General features: G+C 41.9%; 1 protein-coding gene across 2 annotated transcripts in view; it reads right to left on the minus strand.

Annotated features, from left to right (window-relative positions):
* The window catches only part of LOC143295392 (pumilio homolog 3-like), a 61,097-nt gene that overhangs the window by 22,422 nt on the left and 12,313 nt on the right, over positions 1-26,362 (minus strand). For both annotated transcript variants that reach the window (XM_076607063.1, XM_076607064.1), the window contains exons 8-12: positions 12,343-12,517; positions 11,901-12,004; positions 10,667-10,742; positions 8,660-8,758; positions 220-354 (exon numbers count right to left, since the gene is read on the minus strand). In XM_076607063.1, coding sequence (XP_076463178.1) covers positions 220-354; positions 8,660-8,758; positions 10,667-10,742; positions 11,901-12,004; positions 12,343-12,517 — 589 coding nt within the window. The remainder of the gene's footprint in view (positions 1-219; positions 355-8,659; positions 8,759-10,666; positions 10,743-11,900; positions 12,005-12,342; positions 12,518-26,362) is intronic.

Raw genomic sequence — 26,362 nt, forward strand, 5'->3', positions numbered from 1 at the left:
TGTGTGTGTGCGTGTGTGTTTAAGGTTTCGCGGTCAGCAAAATCGTAGTTTTTCTTCACTCGGCCGTAGTGCCGTAGTCTGGGGGCTTGAATCGTAGAAACTACGGACGAATTGTAATACTAAGCAGGTCTGCAATGGGCCATTCAAAAATCATACCTGCCAATGGCTGATGACTGACATAAAACCTAAGACCTAGTGATAAAAAAGTGAGGTACTCACATCCAGAATAGCTTTCTGCACCAGCACCGTATCATCCACGCTGTCAAAGATCGCCAGCAGCAACATGTGTCCTGCCTCCTCCTTACACACCTTCACCACATGGCCCTTCAGGCTCTTCACAATCACCTTGCGATCCTACACACATTGCAATCATCATGTACAGCATGTTGCTGAGGTGTGAATACAACATCAATAGTCTTAGTGTCAGAATGCTGCTGCTTGTTTAATGCACATGCAAGTATTCTTCATCAGCAATAACGGCTGTCTCTGAGAGAATATTTAGATGATCAGTTAACAGGACTATCAAATAAGTGGTTTCTAAAAAACAAGCTCAAGATAATGCAACAGCTTATCTGCATGTGTGTGCATGCATACAATGTCTGCCCCCTACCACCCTCTCCCCCCCCCCCCACCCCCATCCCCCAAAAAGAAAGAAAAATGTATGTGCTGTTTCATGCTGAAATGAGGAGTTTGTATTATACTCCCAGTCCCAGTTTGGTTAAATATACTTACCATGTCAAACAGAAAATTATATTTGGTGTCATTTACTATGTATGACACACTATGCAAGGCCAACGTGTTTGCTCTTCTTGTCCAAAATTTTGCGGCAACTCAGTGGTACGTCTCACTGATAGTCCACCATCTGCTACCCAATCAAATACCATTTCCAGCTGGAAAGCCTCTGCCCACAGTGTAAGGTTCTCGACACCCCCCCCCCCCCCCCTCTCCTTTTTGTGTTCATGTACACGCAATAGTTGTTATTCGTGAACACATGGGTATTTCTTAATGGCATCCTCCCCTGCGAAGTGGAGTTGAGCCCAGTGAACTGCTTCAAATTCCAGAAGAGTGATGTTCCACTTGGGCTCCTGTGACAACCAAATCCCCGCTGCATGGTGTGCGACCCAGTGGAAGAAGAGTGGGCCCATCAAAAGACTGGTAAGGTTTTGGCTGATTATTCCCTTCCCGACTGCTGTGCCTCCTGAGATGTTTATTGAAAGGACCCATGCATGCGTGGAGGGCATGAACACCCATTAATCTCCCAGCAGGAACGAGTGGTAAAAAGAAGCCGCAAGCTTCTCCAACCTGGGTGGGGTGACCCAGAAGCGGTCGGTCCCAAAAGGGAAGCACTAGTGACCCTGGACACCGTGTATAGGTCACCCTGACCGATGCCAGCTTGGTCCTTCCAGCTGAGGCAGTGCGCCTCCCCAGTAGAGCACCAAATGTGTAGGTAAGGGCTGCTGGACTGAGTCTGGGGAGGGTAAGACCTTCATCTCCGGCCCTCCCGGCAGTCCAGAGTGTGCCAGGGGCGCACCCCTGCACGGGTAGCATGGGGGAGATCTACCTGTGAGTGTCAACCATCATGTGAACCCATCCCCAAGGCTCACAGGCACATGGACTTCCGGGAAGGGGAAAAAAAAAGAAGAAAAAACTTGACCAGGTCAGCAAGAAGTCCTGTAACCTGTCTCGACTTGGTTGTCAGACTGCCAGCAGACCACCGACCAACAGTCCAGGTCCACCTGACACGTGTGGGCCTGCCCCAGCGAACGGGACAGTCATTCCCAAGTAATGCGGTGAGGCCATAAGAACACGAAAGGGACAAAGAGCAGCAAAATGAATTTCACAAAACATAACATCAAGCTGGACATCACCAACAGACACAAACGATGTAAATTAGATGAACTCAACAAACAACAAACATGCAAGAAAATAACTTTTCAAATACATAAAAAGTTGGCGAAGACAGAACAAGACAATAATGTTACTTATCTTTGAAATGGTGGCCATTGTGATTAAGTAGTTAGCTCCAGCTGGAAACGGCATTTGATTGGCTAGCAGACGGTGAACTATTAGCAAGACATCTTACCACTGAGTTTTCACAAAATTTAGACAAGAGGAGAAAACAGATAGGCCTTGCATCAGTTTGAGTGTGTTAGGTAGGACCAAAGGCCTAGCTGGCCGAGAAAGCGTGACCAAAACTGACAAAATTGCTGATTTTTCCATCATAATTTTACAATGAGAAACATGTATTTAATAATAAAAAATTATGTCAATAAAAAGTTTGACTCTTCAACTTCACATTTCTTGTGTTGATTTGCTTGAAAGATCGATATATGAAAAGTTATGGAGCGTTAAACATGATCGCGAAAAGTCGAATTGCAACGCCGCTGGCGCCTCGCACAGCCTAAGGCCAGCCGGTCGAAGTCTGCATGTGTTCAGTTCACTCTCCGTTCGCCAGTCATAAACTCGGTCAACCTATTAATAATGCATACCACTGGAAAGATGAAACCATGCGCTAACCAATGGTGCAAGGTAAATTTTGATAATGTTTCAATCAGTCGGTGTAATTTGAGTTAGAAAAGTTTCCAAATTTTCAGAGCACCGTAAAGAATCTCCCTGACGTACAAAAAACCACTAAACATCACTGGAAAGCTAATTTTTTCATGAACTCAAATCTCCCTTCCGTTTATCACTGAGTTTTGCCTACGACGCATGATTCTAATTTGCACCCCATCAGGTCACTTCCGCTGTTTTCACTCATAAAGGCGGACACACCTGAGCATGCGACGAAGCACATGTAAGCACAAACAATGGGGGAGATTTATGATATTTACTGCAAGATCGATGCATATCTCGGTAAGTAATCAACAGTTTTCTCATTTATTGATGATGTTTGATGATAATATACATTATTATGATTGTATTTGGCTTAGGAAAGAGGTGTTTTCAGTCACTTGCTTGGCCTCATTTCCGAACAAAGGCACCATGAAATTGGGTTAGCGGGGTACATCGGATTTTCGAAGATTACTAACAAATATTCATTCCTAATACCTAAACACCCCGGTAGTTCCACTCATTAGATATTTATATGATTGCTGTTTTTTTCTGGACTGCGTTAGACTTCTTTTCGTTTGTATTCATTGAAAAAACATTGATGAAAAAATCAAGAAAAGATAACTCCTGTTGGTCATTCGCACTTGTGACAGAAACAACTGAACGAGACTATGAATATGATTTTCTAAGACCACACACACACACACAAACACACGCACACACACATACTCACACACAAACACAGAAAACCTGACCACTGATATGAAAATTAAATGACAAAGAAAATAAGGAGACCTGAAAAAGCTAAAGACAAAAGAAAATAATAATGATAATGATAAAAAATGATAATAAATAAACAAATACATAAATAAATAAGAGAACTTCACACACACACACATTTGCTCAAATGCTTGTGCTGTAAAAATTCATGTGTGCACACACACACACACATATATATATATCTACACAAAGTGAAAAAGGCATTTTGATTTAAAATTTTTAAGTCATGATTATAAAGTCAGTCATAAAAAGTCAATGGTAAAGCACATTTAGATTATACTTTTTTTTTCTTTTCTTTTCTTTTTTACTTAGATGATGGCATTCTGGACAGGATGGAATCAAATCTGGTCCCATCAGGAAGAGGACGTCCTACAAAGCTGCCAGACCTTCAGCCAAACAACAGAGTGTTGCTGCAGGGACTTTGCTCAAGATTCCACTGACACCAGCACAAAGGACATGCAGCCTGGACACTTCACACAGCAAGGAGAAAAAGTGGCTGTTTTTTATGATGACAAATTTTACGCTGGAGAAGTCCTTGAAGTTTATCTCCAACAAGAGCCACAATAACATTCATGACCAGCTGGGGAGACAGGAATGCATTTAAATGGCCAGATGCAGTTGATTGTGATCCAACTGATTCAAAATTTGTCTTGGCCTGAAACTTAGATATGTTCAGCACTAATGGGAGAACATGGTGTGTGAAGGAGTTTGATGCTGTTGTTGGGAAATTCAGGGAGTGGAAGTCAGCATAAGTTTCTTTTTAATATATTTAGGCATATTTCAGACATATATATGCAACTGTTATTCATAACAGGTGAGAAGGTTCCTGAAATAGTGAAATGTTACATCAAGTTGGTGCATTTGGGAAGGAAAAGCAAGTGCTGGAGAGAGTGTCTGGTGGCGGGGTGGGGTGGGGTAGTGAGAACTATTCAATTTATTTGTCAGAAACAATGCATGACATTACTTTTTATGCATGATAGGTGGATAAGTCAGATGCAGACAAACATTTTGATATGTGAACCATCTCTGTAGGCCAATTAGAAGTGGAGATGCAATGATATGCCTGTGGTGTGATTTTGTGTTACACTCACGCACTGTTTTTTCACTTCACAAATTGCAGTTATAAGGGTCATTTAGTTGTCTACACTTTTTGTTTGTGAAGATTGTAGTTCTTGCAAAAAAAAAAATCAACAAATTCTCAGTAGTGAGTTATGCATCTGAAAGAATTTTCAGGCACATTCGGAAATTTCCTAGACTTTGGCGGGGGTGTAAAATTGACTTTTTGTCTCATTTTGCCTGTGATTTTGACACATTTTAGGTGATTTTGCTGATGAATAAAAATGATTTGGATTGTTATATGCTCAATGTTTTTGTCTTTTCTGTTTGACAGTAATATGAAAATAATGTAAAATCAGTCCAAGCATTGTCAGATACATAGCATGGACACATGGCATGTCTAAAAACCAGTTTGTATCGCAAAATGACGCAACATGCACATGTGACCCTCCATCACGAAATGAGTCGCTTTGCACCTGACCAACTTTGCCACTAGCAGCGATTTTAGGCAGGTGGGGGCCATGTTGTTGATTTTCAGATTTTGACTTCATAGTAAACTTTAGGCTTTCTTTTATCTCATATTGAAGTATCTAGGCATAACTGTACTTCTTTTGCCTTAAAAGTGTGCTTAAAATACCTAACCCATCATTCTGACCGCCTATGACGCAAAATCGATCAACTTTGACAAGCTTGGAATCGACCGGTCGAATCATACATCGTTTTAAAGGTCAAGGCCGTATCTTTCAATCTATGTTCTTCTCATTGGTTAAGTTTTAAACTACAAGCCAACAGTCGCCTTCAAAATAAGGACACACTATGTAAACAATGCGTCACTATGAAGGAAAACCCCATCTGTTATTGGCCAAGAGAGACCAAGTGACGAAACCAGCCATTCAGCATGCTAGCTTTAATAAACATGGTCGCAGTGAACGGAAGCACGGATTTCAACAGAGACTTGGAAATTTGCTGACAAGATACACTTGCGTTACAAACATTTTGCCATTAAGTGAAGAAGACGACATTTGTGAGTTTCTAACCCTGTACTTCATTGATGGAACTGATCATTCCAACTAGGCTGATGGTCACGAAATCAATCTCAGTGAATTCGAAGGCGACGCTGATTTCGAAAGCAGATGACGCAGTATTGTCGTTCAGCTTTCAGCAACAATAATATCAATTTTGATGTAGATGACGAATCAACATTTGCACTAGATACAGAAAGGTTGGAAGCCTTCGCCTGTAATTGCTGAAATCACATGTGCCAGGTGCCATCAGTGGTGTGACTGACATGGAAACGAGTGAAACTGACTTGCTGCAAAGTGAGAGAACTGTGTTTCTCACAGTTCACACAAGGAATGCAAGCTAAGTGACTGGGGGACTGGATATAGCTGAAGTGTCTGAAGGTAAGCATTCTTATTTTACCCACATTGACAAATAATGAAATGTAATGATGGTATAACCAATAATCAATTGCTGATAATTTATTTAGCAATGAATGACTCAAGACTGATTTATTGTCTGTAATTGGTACAGAAATTCAGTTTGACATGTGGAATAAAAATGATTAAAATAATAAAGTGAATCTGAGGAAATTAACAGAGGGTAAATTAAAAGAAAATCACACACACACACACACACCAGTACAATGTGTGACACAATGCGTTTACATTTCACTCACACACACACACACACACACACAATGTGTGTCACACACACACACACACGGTCCCTTCACAGTTTAACCATTACATGTAACTGAGCAGGGGTACAAGGGCATGACATTATGAACAGTTTTCAGTTTCAAAGAATTTGCTTCAATGGATATTTTATTTATATGTTTGTCAGGTGTGTGTGTGTGTGTGTGTGTGTTTCTGTGTGTGTTCTGTGTCTGTGTGTGTGTGCTGTTTTGAGGTGAATAAATGTAGTTGTGTCAACAGTAAATACTATCAGTATTACTAATAGTTCAACTTTTTTTTCAGCCCTGAAAGATATTATGGTACTTTATATGCATGCCTGTACACCAATGAATCAATCTGAGATCACTGCTGGCAAGTCATGTCATCAGAAGGAAAGGCAACACCAGCACATTAACCACACTGTCCACTAAGAATTATCTGCTGATGAACTCCCATCTATGAGTGAGTGATTTTGTAGGTAGGACCACTTAAATTTTGAAATTCAACATATCTAAAAACTAATTACACCATTGGAAAGAACATAAAAAACTAAGATCACATGCAAATTTTCATTGCATTATACCCAGTAGTTTTTAAGAAAACGGCGTCTAAAAATGTGCAAAAATGACGCGTTTTGACAGATTTAACAAATTGCTATTTTTAGACTGTCATAAAATTTTAAGATGAAGACTTACCACATTGTTCTTTGCTGTACTTGGTTCCACCAATACCTAGTTTATGCTGAATTTTTTCTGGCCTACTCAAGAACATGCTTAGAGAGAGACAGTGCCTTCAAAATAGCAAAATATTCAGTTTTGTCAAGTGTCGAATGGCCGGATTTTACAGTGATAACATGCTGACTTATAATGCTGATATCTCAGAAAGTTTTCATGCTACAAAAACATTTCAGATATGTGCATGTTCAGAAAAGCATGTAGAATACAGTTTTTTGGAAGACTTAATGCTATCAGAAATGCAAATAACAATGAAAACAGTCACAAAGTATATGGTTTTTAGTAACAAATGAGCAAGTTTTTTACAATCATGATGATACTATGCTGTCAGATATCACCAGAGTAATTGTAAATGTGCATATTTGACATAACAGAAGTCCAGTCATTTCAGCATCCTTGATTTGCAGTTCCCTTTCTTTTTTCACTCAGTTTTGCTTTAAGAAATGACACCTCCTCTGTCGTTGTTCTTAGTTCCTGTGTGATAATGTCCTCATTTTTTTCTTTGCTGCATGCTGGCTCTGGGTCTGAAGTAGGAGGTATCTGTTTGACAGTTTTTTGCTTCTTCCTGCTGTCTCTGATGACCTCTGCACTTTCAAAAGGAAGTTCTAAAAAATCTTGAAGTGCACTTTCTCCCCCTGGTTTACTTCTGTTTTTACGCAGGCGAGCCTCATCTGCTCTGAGCCTCCCCAGTTTTAATTTGAGCTGTTGGGTTGGTGGCAAATCTCTGACCAGGTGTCATTTATGCAATGTTGCATCCTTTATCCTCAATATCCTAGCTAAGTGACATACTTCAGACACAAGACCAATAGGAAATTGCTTATTTATCATCTTTTTTTTTTTAAATTTTTTTTACTATATAGTTATTATTTATTTATTTCTTTGTGTAAGCTTATCTATCATTTATTCACCTTTTTTTTTCTTTTTTTTTTTCCTCAAGGCCTGACTAAGCGCGTTGGGTTACGCTGCTGGTCAGGCATCTGCTTGGCAGATGTGGTGTAGCGTATATGGATTTGTCTGAACGCAGTGACGCCTCCTTGAGCTACTGAAACTGAAACTCAACTGCTGGGAATGCCAACAGCCAATAATCCACAATTTTCTTGTGGGTTATTTTTTTTACTTTCCACACTTTTTGTCACTGATCAGTTGACTGATTTATTTATAGAGGAGACATACCGGATGGACAGCAGCTACCTTGTAGGATCAGTTACAACCTGGGGAAAGGGAACAGCAACACTCTCTCCCTTAAAGGGGATGTTCTTTTTTGTAAGAACATTGCTGACTTTTTACCTTGACCGAACCCATGTATGTCGTTGCTGGGACAGTCATTCACTTACATGACTACAAGTGTTGTGATTGTTATCATTAATTTATCAGTATAAGCCATTTTATTTTCTTTCAGAGGTATCAAACAATAAGCATGTTATTTCCAGCTGTATTTTGTTTATTTATGGGTGTCATTCTTAGGAGGTGGAAATAGTTTTTTAGTGCATAAAAATTATCATCTTCACTTTGAAATGCCTGAATTATCGAACAGTTATCTAGATTTAAAATGATTGGTAAAAAAAGCCTGGATTTGAATTCACATTCATTTTCCTTCACAAAAATGTTTACTTTCGATCTGTACCTTCTGTAGTTTCTGTGCTAGAATTGTTTTAATTTATTACCCATGAATCCTCAAAATTCCCTGGCAAGGGGAGATCACTTTTTTTACAAAATCCTCCGGCACTTAACTGGTTAAAACAACAACACATGTTGTTTGCATCATTATTTTCTTTCATGTTTTTGAAATTGCTTGTAAGAGTTACTTCATTCTTGTGTGAACAGAAGTAAATTTCAGCCTCAGCACATACAAATATAGCTGACCTTTGCAGACCCTCCCCAGATGCAAGCCATGGCAGTGCGTGTCCCTTCCTTTGTGTGCAGCATGTGTATCAGGGATTCCCTCAGAGCTTCAATCATGTCCTGTCAATCAATTTGAATGTCTATGTTAGATCATGGTATTTATTTTTGTTGCTTACACTCCAGCTGACCACAAAAGGCCATATCTGAGCTGAAACACTGAAAATGTCAGTCCCATGGAACTTCTAAATAAAACAACCTGAAAAAGAAAATAAGTCATGAGTACAGTCAAATTCATGCACACGAACTCTGGATGTGCCTCTGAAGTTGACCAATCCATAAGTGCTTCATTATCAATGATGCTGATATGGATATAAGTTATAAAGCGCCTATCCTCAGTCAGAGACCAAGCTTTAAACGCTTTAAAGTCATTTGCACAAGAGGCTACCTACCTGGGTAGAGCCGACTCACAGCTGCCATTGGATGCTCATCATTCGTTTTCTGTGTCAGTCAATCAAGTTTCCATCACATGCACACACACACTGAGGCAGACAAGTAAAATTGTACGTGCATGACTGTTATGGTTATTTATTTCGCCATGTTGGCAGCCATATTCTTTTTTCAGAGGTGTGCATGTTGGGTATATTCTTGTTTCCATAACCCAATGACATGGATTACACTTATGGGCTCTTTAACATGTGCATTTGATCTTCTCTGCGTGTGTACATACAAAGAGGGTTCAGGCACTAACAAGTCTGCACATGTGTTAACCAATCAGGTGCAATGGGGATCGATCTCAGGAAACTCCAGTGAGAATCTAGCGCTCTAACATTTTGACCACTGCACCCATCATTTGAGGATTAAAGACAAAAACAAAAAACCAATAAAAAAACAACATAATTATACATAATACAGAAAATTATCTACAACAGGCAAGTCCAAAAACTGCCAACAGGCACCTCACTGGTCCTTGGTGCAAAAAGAATAGTGTAGGCAGGCTTAATTGCAAACAGGTGTAATTGCGAACAGTTCATATTGAAGCACAAGCATTCTCACCACACACATTTCACAATTTAACATCTGCTTCAACCTTGTTCTGGTACCATAATGAATATCCATTTCCATGAACCAGTCAAAACATCAGCTATTTTTGGTTATTTACATGCTCTTTCTTCTCTTCGTGTATCACTGCATACCTAGTTCACAAACGGGCTCTCAAATTGCCACACCCTCTTTGCCTTGCCTCCCTCCTCTTCCCCCTCTCTGACCTGATACACTTTGTCCAGTTGCCTAACTCCCACCCTAACTTCTACCTCTACACTTCCCCTGCATGCCAAGAATGTCACTCCCACTGTTCCTATTTCAGTCAGCGACACTGTCAGTCATGTGGGCAATATGCTATGTACAGCGTCACTCACTGATCGTCTATCTTGCCAGTCTCTTCTTCACTCCCTGTATTATCTATCGGATCATCCAATGAAAGTTCATCACGGTCTTCTTCTTCTAGTTGAAGCTTCAATTTTTTTTCTGAGCATTAGCTAAAGAAAGCAATTTTGGCTGTTTTGGTTGCACCTCTATCACAGAGCGTTTGATGGGTATCCCAATTTGCTGACTGTGTGAGTCAAAATAAAGCCAGTTACCAACCAAGTCATTTACATAAAGGACTACCTCATGATGTAGATGGGGTTTCTAGCCATTCATAGAATCTAGAAAGATTCCAAAAGCTAAAGCTACCAGTGTTTTTGTCAATGAACTGAAAACAAACCTGTGACAAGTCTGAATGTTTAAGTGTTGAGTTTTATCTTGTCATTATGGCAGCAAAACATACATGGCTCCACTAATGAGTTATCTTGTCATACAGGCAGCCTGGAGGTTAATTATAACTATTCAAAAATAGGTAAAAAAACAAAAAAACAAACCCACAACAAACCATGACTTTGGTTCACAGTCAATAAGAAAGATTTTCTTTTAAAAAACATCCAAAAGATCATCTCCAGAAACAATCAAAATCTTTATCAGAAAAGTACTCACCTTCTGAAGCTTGCTGTCAGCATATTTGAAGAAATCAAAGAAAATCTTGTGCACCATTGACAAGGACAGGATCTGCCTGACCAACATAAAGGTGGAAGACACTGTGAATAAATGAGTGAACAGGCGTTCATAATGAAAACATATAAATGTGCACAATCTGAGGTAAGGACTTCAATATGTTCCTACTCGACTGTCCATCGAAAAAACACGTTATTATAACCTTATATTAATTACAATGATCTAATTGTGATGAAGATCTTCACTCAGTAAATTCAGATAAGATAAGATAATTAAGAGAAATTACATAAGGAACGGCAAGATAAACAGACAATTATTCAACCCAAAAATATTAAACATGACAAAATTAAAAAACATCAATTAACAAATGGATATTCATTAAAAGGAAGAAGAAACATATTGCATACTATACCTTCACTCAAAATGTTGTAATTAATCATTATTGTAAACATACTGAAAGACACTAAGGTCATCATTGCATGCACTGATTTTGATCAGATATACTGAATAGTGACAGACACAAACATGGAGATTGTGCACATGTGCATGTGTATGTGTGTGTATTATGTTGTCTTCAGTTTAACGTCTTTCCACTTGAAGTGATATTAGGTGTGTGTATGTGCATGCTGGCATACATCTGTATAAGTGCCTCTGTACTGATATGTATATGTCTATGTTAGATGGGGTGGGGGATGTCTATGTGTAAGCGGTGGCAAAATGTGTGTGTGTGTGTGTGTGTGTGTGTGTTTTTTCCCTATCAAGATTAAGTGCCAAAAAGATATCAGCACATCAGTATGCTCCTGAACACCCACAATTTTGTTGTGTTTTTTTTTGCTTTTTTTCAAAGTGCGCTCGTTGTGATAAGCTCTCATTTGGTCAAAAGGGCAACGTAATTGACTCACAGATCTAAGTAAAGCATAATGTGGAACTGGCCTTTCATTATCAAGGCAGATGAAATCAAGGTGGCAGTTTTTTGCCCCCCCCCCCCCCGCACCCCCCATCCCCCCTCCACCCCACTTTTTCTCCAGGGATTTGCATAGATCTCATGAATAGATCTCTCTCAGCCAACAACCTAGTGGAAGTCAGTCCAAGAAGGTAATCACTTTGCAAAAGCTAGGAGTAGCAGTATCACTCTCTCCACTCAATCAAATTACTCTTCCCTAATCTTTCACTCCATGTCACCCACCCACCCCTAAATCCTCTCTCTGCTTCTTACTTGTCGATAAGGGGAAGGAGACTCTCCTTTAGGTTGTGCATGATCATGTCTTTCTTGTCTGGTTGTTCCCGCAAGACATCGTCCAGATTGTGGGTTGACTGGGTCTGTGGACATCACAACAGCTTTGAGGATTATTTCACACTGGCACAAACAATATCAAAAGAAATGTCCCATAAGTAATTTCTTGCATTTGACTCCAAACTGCAACATGACATTATTTTCTATTTCTTAATGATTAAAAAATAATATATACATACATATATTGGGATAATGAATTGCAACTGTTGTATGTAATATTTGCAGAAATCTGAAACATAATATAGGTACCAGCAGCCTCACCCACGAAATACACAGTTGTTACCCCCCCTTCATCCGCCCACTATAGCACGCGCGCACACACATGCACACACACAAACCATCCTACATTCCGCCTCTAACTCACTTTAAACATGGCGAAGGCTGGGCCATAGAACTCCTCCAGGAGGAACAGCCTCTGGGTTGCAGTGGCAAAGTCATTGTAGGCATACTCAACAATGTCTGCTGCCTCCTTGTGCCGGATCAGTTTCCGTACACATCCATGGAATCCATTCATCACCATGGCCCGCTGAGGCTTGGTGCTGAGAAAAAAGATACACATCTATCATTAACAATTATTCACCAAGAATGCATTAATGAGGGTTGATCAAAAAGTTCTTGGCCTAACCTATAATGGTAGAAGCAATTGCACAACCATAAAACATGAGCACAACTATATACTGGAATCTCTTCAAAGTTTATTCACAAACTTAAAAGTATATCTGTCTATATTCATTTGTAAGTGATGGTCTTGCCAAAGGTAGTGAAAGAGCAGAAATGGACAAAAAAGAAGCCCATGTCAGACGTGGTAATCATGTATTTGAAGAAAAAGGGCATGACACACAATGGCCATCCATGAAAACATGGCGAAGACACTTGGTGATAACTCCCCTTCCTATTCAACTATCAAGAAGTGGATTGCTGACTTAAAGCGGGACTGGGAGGGTACAGATAATGACCTAAGATCCGGCCGCCCAAAATCCTCAACTGCTGATGATCAAGTGGAAGTCATTTACTCATCGTCTTAGATGACAGGCTGAGGCATTTGTCTATTGCACAAATAACCAACACTATGGGCATCAGCTATGGTTCAGTGCAAACGGTTTTGACAGACATCTTATGGATGAGTAAACTGTCTGCAAGACGGGTGCGCAAAATGCTGATGCCAGATCAGAAGCTGGCCAGACTTGTATACTTCATGGGATCTTCTGGTATGTTTCCAGGCCAACCCAGCTAATTTCTTTCAGTGACTCGTCACCCAAGATAAAACGTGGGTTCACCACTTTTGAGTCTGAATCAAAAAAGCAAAGCAAGCAATGGAAGCACCTTGGTTCACCCCTGCCACAGAAATTCAAACAGGTGGTATCTGTTGGAAAGGTCATGACTTCTATTTTCTGGGACTGCAAGGGAATCATAATGATTTGACTACCTGCACAGGAGACTACTATGCCTAAGAACTGCACCAACTAAAAGAAGCCATCGAAGAATGCTTCTTAATTCTTCATAACTGCATACTGGAACAGCATATTCTCAAATAACATGATTGATATCTTCTCTGATTTTGTTTACATAATCTGTCCTTTAATAAAGAAGTGTTAAATTTTAAAAAGACTTACGTTTAATTTTTTTCACCAAATGAAAGTTTTAAAACTATCAATGAATGGTCTGTCCTACAGCCATATTGGATGTCTGCTTCATGTACATACTGTATCAAACATTCACATATAAGAAAGAGGTCCACACGACTCTGTTGAAAAGAGGATGGTCTACGCCATGTAAAATGTTTACTGTCAGGGTTAAAGTCTCGCCAAACATCAAATATGTCTAAGTTTATCAAAATATCTTCTGCTTGGTTTCTAGCTTTGGGGTTATCTATGTATTTATAGTCAAAATAATCTCTATGAGGGTCAAGAGCTTGATTCCAGTCACCTCCAGTAATGAAATTTGAGTATCCAATCTCTGTAAAAAATTTTTTCCAGTTCATCATAAAATTCAAGGGATCTTTCTTTGGGCCATAAATGTTTATATCAAGAAATCCTTTTCCACTGCTGTGGAGGAAATAAGTAGTTTCCATTAGGATCCTTGTGCACCTTTTTGACTTTAAATTCAAAGTTGTTATTGAACACAACAGCAACACCTCTGGATTGTGAATTATGAGATGCAAAGCGACAGCTGTAGCCCTATTCAGATCTAACATATGATTCAATGTTTGTGTCGACATGTGTATCCTGAAGGAGATAAATAGTTTCTTTTGTCTTATGAAGTGAAAAACATCTCTTCTCTTTTTGACGGTACCCAGTCCTTGACAGTTCACAGAAACAATAGTAATATTTTCCATTTCATCTTATTATAAATGTGGTTTATATATCAAGTAATTAATGGTTAACATTATATTTTCTAATGGAATCTGAAGGGCATCCACTCATTCTATTTGTTTGGTTATATCAGAAATGTTTAATGGCTTTCATATAAAGAAAAACATTGCTATATGAGGACCCATCACTGAGTGATAATCATTTGGCACACCAGGATGGGTTTCAGTTGTTCTCACCCGGCATCAGAGAGAGTGTGTGTGTGTGAGTGAGTGAGTGAAAGGGGACGGTGAAGGGTCACAGTTCCAGAGAGGAAAGGTGGTACAGCTGTTCTTCTACATGAAGGTTGCTTAGCAACGGAGCTTTCTGCAATGTCCTTTGATATGTGTCGATCCCCTCAGCAAAACTGGACTTTTGACCCCTACCCTGCCTCCATCCTTTCTGCTATTCCCAGTCTGACCTTGTAAAAAAAAAAAAAGGGGGGAGCCGGTGATGGGGTAGGGGGGGATGGTAAGGATAAGCAAGTCTGGGATATGGGAGGTGGCGTCTGGAGGAGGGGTCAAAAAGAAAGGGGGGAGGGGGGTGAAGGAATGAGATGGGGGAAGGATTGTGGAGGTCATGTCTGTGTTGACTTGGTTTAAGTTATGATTCTACAGAATGGCTGTTTCCTTTTTGATTTACCAACTTGACCTTTACACTGAGATACGAGGGAGAGAGAGTGAGAGAGACAGAGAGAAAGAGAGACTGAATGAGACAGAAAGACAGGCAGATCACAGTCAAAGAAATGGATGGGAGGGTGGTGAAGGGATAGCGCGGCAGTGATTTTGACAACCTTGCCAGTGGAGGGGCGAGGTGGAGGAAGAGTGGGGGTGGGTGGGGAGGACGAAGATGGGCACAGCCATCCACGTAGGTTGCCCTCTTGGACTGACTACAGACAGGCCTGGTTGGCAGTCATAACACCGACGGGCAGGTGCCAGCAGTGAACTTTTCACTTTCCTCCAAAGAACCCGTTGCCATGCAAGCAGCGTCGAAACTCCTCACTTTCGCCAAAATATTTTTTTCTTTCCTCACAAGTCGTACTGAAATCTATTTTCGTGTAAGTCAAAATGATGTACAAATTACCCCAAAATGGTACTGGTAAACAGGTCTGTCATAGAAACAAACTCTGTTGTTGTTTTTTTTTCTTTGTTTGTTTGTTTAAAATGGAACAACATTAGAGTACGTTGCAACGTGATTTTTTTAGTTGTGATGTGATGGGTGGAAGATGAACTACGCTATAAGAAGAATTACCATTAGCTCTCCAAAAATAGCAACCAATGGCAAAAGGAAATTTTCTATCTAAAATTACGTTTAAATAACATACTTACCGTGACCCAACTAGTGCAGACTCCGGCAGGGGTCTGACATTCCTGCCTGTGCAAACTACTATCCGCCTATGCGGAGAAAATGAAACTACGGCCGATAACCTCCCGGAAGTAGGTAACCTCCCCTTTGTCCCACTGGCTAGCGCCCTCTTTTGACGGCAATATGCCATCACCAGCGCAGCAAGCAGGGAGAACAGGAAGCGGGGAGGACGGGAGGGTCTTAAATTTGGGTCATGGTAAGTATGTTATTTAAACGTAATTTTAGATAGAAAATTTCCTTTTAATTACACATACTTAACCGTGACCCAACTAGTGCAGAATAGCGCGACAAGGTGGAGGGCTCGCCTGTTCTACTGTCTGTGCGCTGTGATGGCCTGTTGTGCAACTACCACAGAAGCGATGCCTCTTAAGCCATCATCCCGTAGGCGTGCAACGTCTCTCTGGTAGAAGTCGATGAGCCATCATCCCTAAAGCGACAGATGTCCCTCAAAATTCGACGAAAGTAGAGTGTACTGTGCCACCTAAGGATATTGGTGTGGGCAAAGAAGACAGAAGTCCGCAGCCGTATTGTGGGGGAGGTCTGTGGAGCACAGGTGTGCTGATAAACGTAGGGCAAGAAAATCGGGTCGGTGGGTTGAATCCACACTTTACTGAGAGCCCTTCGAATCAAAGGAAGGGAAGGAAGCATGTACCCTTATAGGGTTGTCTCATTTGAGTGCGGTTGAGCGTCAATGCAAGGAGGTGCACATGTGGTTTGATCTGATGATTCCACATCGGATGTGGGCCGATAGTGGAAGTGATTTCTGGTTTTGAGGGAAACTGTGGCACGAGACAGAGGTAGGTTGCCATGTTGGGCTTGCCTTAGGCATGACAGCCAGATCTGTAGAGCTCCTCCATGCGAGCTGACAGGCAATGGCCGCTCCCCCCACCACTTTTTTGTCATTGCCAAAAAATGACAGCACTGGTATGTTGCCTATGCACAGAATGGCAGACATTTGGCAACAAAAGACTTGATGTCCCTGGTGCCTCTGGGACAGGGTTGTGTAATTGCCCAGGTAGGTATCATCACGAAGGGGCTTACGGAAGGCTTGGTGGCTTCTCTACCTGAGTGTGGCATGTTGGAGCCACCTGCAGATAGTTGTCGGTGGTCAATGGCTGGGTTGGATCAGGCTGTGGAAGTGCATTTCATGTGCCCACAGGTCACTCAGTCTCATTCTGTGGTGGAATACCACATGGAAGAGGGTTTCCATGGGGAAAATTTTTTGCTGAAGGTTCTGTAGTGAGAAAGGGGACCAGATCCATGACAGGCCTCTGGCTGTGTATGGTGCGCATTGAGTCTGGGATGGAGCTGGGCGGGGGCAGGGAGGTAAGTGGCTCAAGATGTGTTGTACTGGCTATTTACATCAAAGCACTGATCTGACATACGGTCCCAATATGGCCAATTGCAAAGTGAGAGCTGTATTATCAGTGGTTTCTTAATTGCAAAGGGAAATCATTTGCAGCTTCGCCTTTCATAAATGACTGTGTCTCTCAGACTGGAAGTCAAATTGCACTGGGACTTAGTGCTGTAGCCTTGGGCCTAACTAGCCACTGGGATCCGTCCTAAGGCCCTCTTGATCATGGGACCGGGGATGCAACTTAGGCAAAACACTCTCTACTGAAAATTGTATAATCGAATTCCAGCCCAAATAGTTGGGACAGCAGTTGCCTCCTCTGCTGTTCTGATGGTGACTGTCGTACACGACTGATTATCATATATTGTTCCTAGGAGGACACCAATCAACATGGGTAAATCAGGAAACAGCTGCTGTGTGCTTGAGGGATGAAGGTGTCCACCATGCAGGTTATGTTGCAATGTAAGGGAGCCGGAAAGAGTTGACGGGGTCTTGTGGTGCAACCATGTGTCTGAAAGGCATGGTGCTTGCTTCCGAAGTGACAACAAAGTCATCCTCTGACAGGCCCTTGACTGAAGGCTGGGGCTCCATGATGGGATAACCTGTCTAGGCTAGAAACCCCTGGAAGTGTCTCATTGAAAAGACAGTGCTTGAGAAGGAGTGGCCATCTGTAACCACAGCAGTGGTTGTGTGTTGAGGCTGAAAGGATCGGGCAGGGAAGACCAAGTGCAGAAAGTGCTTTCAAATGCCAACTGTTCGAGGCGTTGATGCTGGATCTCTGTTCAAGCAAGGTGATGGGGCGAACTGATGTGCTTGAATGCGGCATTTGCCGGGCTGGTATGAGTGGGCAGTAAGGTACACCCCTGTGGCTAATGGACGGTTCGTTGTGCTCTGTGAGACGCATCCGTCCTCGTCAATAAGCCTTTCTCCCAAATGTAGAGGAAAACAATTATGACCCAGGCCTTCTGCTACTAGACAGGATTGGAAGAGATGGGCTTAGGGTGATTGTCTTCTGCCCAGTGGGCAGTTTTTGGGTCCGCAAAAATTTTGGGAATCAAAGATTGACACCCCTTCATGGGAAGGCTGGCTAGGATGTAGGGCCCGTGTGGAGCTGTTGCCACAACCACAGTGGTGCAAACCAAAGGTTGTTGTAGGCAAGGGGGGGAAGAAGGGATGCCTTACAAACTGGGGAGGAATGAAGGGCATGAGTGTCCGGAGTGGCAATTCTAATTTGGACTGCCTCATCCCTCCTTGTGCCAAGTTAGGGCATCTCCAGCTCTATGGTAGATTGTTGTGGGGAAATGAGTTGGGTTGCCTTGTCCCTCCTTGCGCCAAGCGAGGGCATTCTGAGCCCTGTGGGTGGGAAGGGGGTGTGTGGGTCCCTAAGGACCAGCCACTACTAAAATGTGAAGGAGCATACATTCAGGCATGAATGAGGCAGTTTTGTCTGTGAGTGCAGTCGACCTCCGAAAGCGAGGTAGGGATGAATTTATGAAAATGAATACATCCATGTGCAAAGGGAATATAAACTTCCATCAACTCAAGTACTGATGTCAGAAATATGCCAATGACAAGGGATTGAAACACAAGAAATAAGCGGCTGTATAAGCATACGTGTAGCGTGCACAGACATAGCCAAGTAAATGGGTAAGTGTGCATAATCAGTAATGGAAAGGAATCTGCGTATGCACCTAAATATGAGATGTACATACACATATGAATAAAGTGCAAGTACGTAGGCGCAGAGAGTTTAGGGCATTGTGGACAGAAGGCCGCAAATGCAAGTGTGCCTATATTGCTATGTAGGGAATCTCAATGAATAGATGTCAATGAATAGAGATAGAAATGTAATTGTACATGTTAATAAGAAAGTTGTCTGAACCTATCCCATAACCGCACACGCATGTGTATTCTGAGGGATAAGTATACATCTATAAGTGAATAAATGTAGCAAGATATCCCACAGATATAAATGTATATGTGTGCATACATATACATATATACATACACACACACACACGCACACATATATACATACATATATGTATACATATATATGGACATGTGTTTTTTTTTTTGTTTTTTTTTTTTTTAATGTATATATATACACACACATACATACACATATATATACATATATATAGCCATATATATACATATATATATATATACATATACACATACATATATATATATATATATTTCGTGATTGTTGATTGTGATAAAAATCAAAGGGACAGAAGGGGAAATATTGTGATTTATTTCCTGTTATTGTGTATCACAAGAAGAGAATGGTAATAGGACTGGTTGCCTGCAGAGGGCTGTGTGCGTGTGTGGGGGATGAAGAACCCCAAAGTTCAGTCGCCAATAGCCTGAGAAACAGCAAGAAAGGTGTAGTTGCTGTGCAAAGATGTGTAAAGTCCATGAATGGGCATGAGGACCCAATGAGAATTCGGAGAAACATCGTAGGTGGACAGCACGGGGGGCAGGAGTGACGTGCTGTGTCGGTTACAAATGCGGAGTTGTCTCCTTTGGCGCCGATATTCGGCGAAAAGGATGGTGTCTTTAGAGCACATATCCCCCGGTGTGACATTTCCTCGCTGTAGAGGGAGGAGCGTCATGCTGCGTGCGAGAGTCCGTGGTTCTATGCCACCTTCACCGATAATAATAATGTCCCTTAGTGCCGTGGGCATCCCGACCCGAATCGGTCGCCATCGGACGCGAGACGGTGGGGACATGTGGCATGATGGCGCCGTAACCAGACAAGATGGGCCCGAGCACTGCCGAGTGGCAGAATCGAGTTATCAAGAGGCACTCCGACGTGGAATTGCCGATATTAGTCTGGGTAACAGTGGAGATATGCAGTGGGGCAGAAAAAACTGTCACTGCCGAAGTTCAATGGGCTGTGCACGCATCTGTGTGCAAGGGGTGGAGCAGGCGCTAGGTGTGGCACCAGTGCATAATTGCCGCAGCAAGTTCCCAATGGGTTGCTGGTTGTTTGGTTGAGCAGCTTGCTGAGACGCCATTAGTGGATGGGAAACAGTAGCAACCGGCGGTGTGGCAAATGGGGTCATCACTGCAAAGCTTGAAGGGACCGAGCACGCACCTGCACTGTTGGCGAGGAGCCGTGCCGGTAAAGGGAAGTAACTGCGGCGGTCACCGGCAAGGGTGCCAAAGCAGGAGTTGTCTCCCTTGGATCGGAAAATTGGACAAGGGGAGGGTGCACGCGCATGGGCAGCGTGTCCCCTAGTGGTCTACCTTCCTCCCTACCCCTGGGGAGGGTATCCCTAAGCGCCTCGGTCGCCATAGGATCCGAGACGGAAGAGGCATGCTGCGTGGGGGGCGCGTAAGCCAATGTCACGGCCGCCGCCACGGACGCATCGCACATAGGGCCCAGTCTAGCGTGCGGATCCAAAGCCAGTCTAGGTGTTGTTTTCCAAATAGTCTAAGAAAATTACGAAAATACCTAAAAAAAATTGCAAGAAAAGGTTTTTTTGGCTCTATGTATTCAGGATTTTTCACACTATCACCTGTAAAAAATCGAAGAAAATCGAATGTCAGATAAGAGCAGGAAAATTAAATAAAGAAAAATAAACACAAGGAGATGGCGCGAACGGAACACCATATTTGAGTCTGAAACTCTCAACTGGGTCACGTCACTGCCACCTTGTCAAGGATGCCACAACGGGGATGGGCCTGTTAAGTACTACGCTTCTCCGGCATTTCGTCCGCGCAGCTGAACATGCCTACCACTATATCTTATGCTTCTCTGTTGAGCGTACTGAATATCATACATGATTTTACATTGCTTCATTGTTAAGTAATGTTTCCGAGAAAGCAAGTGTACTTACAACAGTCAGATTAGACTGTTACTAAAATATAATCACAGTTATCATGATCTTAAAGTGTGCTAGCACAGACTGCATGGCAGTGGCATAGGGGTAGACAGGTTCGCCCGTGTTCGCGTGTGTGAAGTCAGAGTATGGTAAACCATGCGCTTAATAAAGTTTCTTTCGCTGAAAATTTAAAGATTTTCTTTTTTGAGATTTCTTTGCAAAATAGAAATGGACTAATATCAAGACACATGTGTGGTTTGCAAACACCCATGCAGTGTTGACAAAACATTTTCTGTACTATCGGGAAAGGGCTGCAAAGGTGATAATAACATTTTTTATAGCAAATTTGTGGGCTTTCGTTCCCATCAGTGTTTATTTCATATGTATTCGTTTGTTTATTTCCTTAAGCACTGTCTTCAAGGCTTAGCTTTTATTGTTTTCTTTTGTTTGTTTGTTTTGTGTTTTTTTGTTTGGTTGTTGTTTATCTCCATTTAACTACTGACTGTGAAAGTGTGTGTGTGTGTGTGTGTGTGCGCGCGTGCTAGGAAGGCAGAAGGGCGAGAGAGGGTTTAGGAAGGAGAGGGACGGAATTGAGAAGAAGAAGAAGAAGAGAAAGAAGAGAGAGAGAGAGAGAAAGAGAGAGAGAGAGAGAGAGAGAGAGAACTAACAGAAGGAATCTTGTTTACTGAAGGAAAAGAACAAGCACAGGAAGACTTTTCTTACGTACTACCCCAATTTTATGAAAAAAAAAACTTGAGGAAAGGCAATAAGAAAAACAAGGTATTACATAAATGTATATGCCAGAAAACAGACGAATTTCAACTGACAGCGTACAGAAAAGCTAGTCAGTGTGATTTTAACGCACGATGCATATCTGTGTATAAACAGAACGTTGCAACAGAAGAGAGAGAGGCCTGGTTGGTCAGGTATGATGCAAGCTGTTCACATGGGCAGTCACTGTGGCATCTCTGGCTTCCTGCCCATAATCGACCTCAGTCCAAGTGACATGGCCTGTCTCTACTCTACCATACATTTCATCACAAAACAGGCCACACGACACAACTCAACACCTGTCCTGACTCTGGATCAACCACTCTGGTGGAAAGCCACTGACATCTTGCTAATGAGCCTCCTGCCAGTTATATGAAGTTGATGGTGCTGCGCCTTGGTGCTTTCCATGCTGAAATGAGCTTCTGAGGCTGCATTGGATGGTTGATGGAGGGCAGTGGGTTGCAAGAGGTTAAAGGTTCTGGAATTGCCCTTCTCTCCAAACGCTGTCATGCACATGACGCAAGGAAAAGCAGTGACACGAGCAGGAAGGGGACATTTTAGTGGACTCTTTGCTTAAACGCACTCGTGACTGCTAAAACATGTGGAGTCAAGCTGCCAACTACACAGAACCTAGATCTTGTTCCAGAACACCGTCATTTGGAACAAGTGGATCAACAAGTTCAAAATGAACTTCAAAATTCAATTGACACTTTCAAATCAAATGCTACTGATCACACGGACTTCACCGAACCAATGTTAGATGAAGATCTTGATCATGGACTGGCTTTGTATAATTTCTCTCATGGAGGGCAAACTTGTAGCTCATGACCTTGAGACAAACACGCATCTTATCTCCACAATTTCTGACAAGTTGGATGCAAAGAAGGAGGAGCTAAAACAACACCCCACAGCTGCCTTGTGGTTGCAATACATGCATCTCACAGATATTTTACGATGTTTTCTGAAGGCAGAGAGGACGGGAAACTGGCATCTTCACCTGCGTACGTTGCAGGAGATGATACCTTTTCTTGCTTCAGCTGGTCACAGTCTGTACACAAAGTCAATCCAGCTGTACCTACAAGATATGGTGCAACTTGAACAAACCAACCCTGACGTGTACAACAAATTTCAAGGTCATCATATTTTCCACAGAAGTGATCGCTACTTGGCTGGGCTTTCTGTCGATCTTTTATTTAGCAAGTGTTGATGAGAAGCATCAAATCAACAGGGGGGATGACACGTGATCGTGGAATGTCAGAATCCCAACGTGCAGCATGGCTTCTATCAATGCCCACTTGTGCTGACATCAATACGTCCATTCAGAACATCACCGGGTTGTCTTTTTCAAGTGAACAGCACAAAGACATCAGCATTGCCAGAAAGAGGCAGGATGGTCATGACATGATGGTCATCCTTGCTCTCCTGGAAGAGAGAGATCCCTTCATTGCTGGTCCTGTTTTGAAGAATACAGCCACAGGTATGGTTGCAAACACCAAGGTGGATGCACACAAGGCAAGCCTAGTGGGAAATAAAATCTTGAAGAAGATGGAAGGCCACAAAGCTACGGAATACACCTTTAGGTCAGAACAGGCTGTTAAGATGGCCTCCATAAACACTCAAGATCGACGCAGAAGTGGTGGCTATCGAACCTCAACTTCTGTTTCAGCGCCTGGTTTCAGCCGCAGGCAGTAAATACGAGGACAAGAGTGAGGTGTTCAGATATGAGCTGTCGAGTCACCCATCATCTCTCTCTAAGTCTTCTATTTTTCTTCGTCAAGGAAATAAAGCCCTTCTTGCTGATGGGATCTGGAAGAGAGTTTCCAAACCCATGCCAGAGAGTGCCGTTCTTGGTGACGTGCGTTTGTTCTGCATGGAGAGGCACTTCTCAAAAAAATCCCTGGTCTCGTGGCTCAACTTACATTTCCATCATTGAAACTTACGTCAGACATGTGCGACAGAAGTACAAGAAGCCTGTAATGGCTATACAAGTGGCCCAAGCACAAAAGACGTCACATATATGTGCAGAACTGAGGGAAAGTCGTCCACTGAGGTTCAGTTTACACCAGACATGACCCTGCATATCGGGAAAGACCTGTTTCTGGCCAATCATAAAAACAAGTAACGTTTTATTGACTTGCTTTCTTGTAAGCTGCGGAACAACGGATGCGTGACTTTCTGTTCTGAAGGAGATGCTGACTGTATGATTGTTGCTGAGGTTCAGGAAAGTGCAAAAGGCAAAGAGACAGTGGTTGTTGACGATGACACAGATCTTTTAGTCCTTTTGGTCTGCCATTTCAATAGTGATTCAGAGGAAGTCTTTCTCAAGAAAAGCAGAAAGCCGTTCAGGTGCTGGAACATCAAGCAGTTTCAGAGTTCACTTAGCAGCTTATGTCATATCTTGCCTGTCATCCATGCAGCCATAGGTTGTGACACAACGTCCCGAGCTTTTGGAACTGGCAAACGGACAGGTTTCCAGAAATTTCTGAGCTCAGAACGACTTTGTGAACTGGCAGAGACATTCCTGAAGAACTTAGAGAAAGATGAGACTGTTGCTGCTGCTGAGCAGATGCTCTTGTCTTTGTATGATAGGAAGACAGCGTCCACCCTTGACAAGATTAGATACATGATGTTCTGTTCAAAGGTAGCGTCTGGGACAACATTCATACAAGTTCACACTCTGCCAACAACGTCCTCTGCTACCAAATACCACAGTTTGAGGACATATCTGCAAGTCCAACAGTGGACTGGAAATGACACACTTGTGCCGGGACAATGGGGCTGGAAGATTGTTGACAACCAGATGGTGCCGCCTTGCACAGCGCACTTGCCTCCTGCTCCTCCCAAGCTTCTGTGCATTATCCGCTGTGATTGCGAGTGTGACTGTGACAAAAAGGTGTACCTGCAGAAAAACAAGGTTTTGACTGCTCGCTAGCATGTGGAGAGTGTCATGGAATACATTATTCGAACTCAGCACAGGTGACAACCACTGAAGAACAACACTGAGAGGGAAGCCTTTGTGAGGATGGACATTATTATGAATTAGTCCAGTAATTCTATGATAAAAAGTGGTCTAATCCCAAAATAATCGCAATATGTTGGGTTTTTTTCCAGACTTGCATCTATATTTATTGGTGAAGAATGTCTGCAAAATGTAAGTGTATATTTTAAAAATGCAACCTTAAGACGCATAAAGACAGCTTTGTGTGAATAAGTCGCTCTGCTTATACATTGCCTTTCACGTTAACAATTTGCACAGACTGTCAGGATCGATGTTCTTCTTGTATGGTTTGATTTCTTTTGATACTTATTACTGCTGAAAAGAGGACCAGCTTAAGGTCAAATGGAGACCAGGTCACGATCAAACATAGGATTATATTAATTGGATTTATATATATATATATATATATATATATATATATATATATATATATATATATATATAAATCTGACATAAATAAATCCATTAGAACAGACAACATCTCATGTATGAATTCTACGTTTCCAGGTCACAGTGGACAAAACATCTACATGAATGACACATATTGCGCGCGCATGTGTGTGAGTGTGCGTATATCCACATTTGGTGATATTTTGCTTTCAAATTCAAAATAATGTTTTGCCTCTCTCTCTCTCTCTCTCTCGCTCTCTTCCTCACACACACACACACACACACACACACACACACACACACTTGTTTGAAATACCCCCACGACAGAAGATAATAATAATAGATAAAATGAAACAAACAAGACAGTTCATAATTAGATAAATAAATGAATAAACAAAAATAAACTGAATGATAAATGTGTAACTAAGAAACAAAAAATAAAACAAATAGATGAATAAGTAAATTGATAGATACATAAATAGAAAAGAAAAAAACCCAAACAAAATAAATCAATGTTTTTAGAACCCAGACAATGGCTTGTCGTCACTTCAGATCACACAAGTGCCTTGATGACCGTCCGTTTCAATTTTACATACAATTACTTAAGAAAGTTGAATATTGTAATTTCTTCAGTAAAATATTTTTTAAGCGCATGGTTCACCATACTTCAACACCACATTTTGCGAAGGCAACATGTGAACCTTTCTTCAACGCCACTTTCGTGTTGTCTGTCTAGATGCAAATTAGGAACAAGATAACTGTTATAACAGTTCAGTAACTGATTCAATTGACAGTTATAAGTAAGTTTTATTATTCCGGAATCACTAATTGCTAACAAATCAACGTAAAACATTCACTACGGTCAGGGAAGTACGAAACAGGTTTCACTGCACGGAGTGAGAAAGCGCGGGGAGGAACCAGGCCTGCCCGCAGAGCCCGACTTGACAAGGCGCGAATGACAAGCTGCGGCAGCAAAAAAGTATGGTGTGCTTTTTCTTCCATCTCAGCCTATTTATTTTTCTTTATTTAATTTTCCTGATCTTATCTGACGTTCGATTATCTTCGATTTTTTACGGGTGATAGAGCGAAAAATTCTGAACACGTAGAGCCAAAAAAACGTTTTCTTGCAATTATTTTGAGGTTCGGCCACTTTTTCTCACAGAATTACTAGACTAAAAGGGGTTATGACACATTCCCAGTATGTGTAAGTAAAGGGGTTATGGCACATTCCATTGTTGACATGGGAAAAGTGATAGAGGAGATCGACTCGGGTGTCCTACCGACTGGCAGGGCCGAGAAACGCGGATCGCGTCGACTTCGTT

This window comes from Babylonia areolata, chromosome 20, assembly GCF_041734735.1.
Source record: "Babylonia areolata isolate BAREFJ2019XMU chromosome 20, ASM4173473v1, whole genome shotgun sequence".
NCBI classification, from domain to species: domain Eukaryota; kingdom Metazoa; phylum Mollusca; class Gastropoda; order Neogastropoda; family Buccinidae; genus Babylonia; species Babylonia areolata.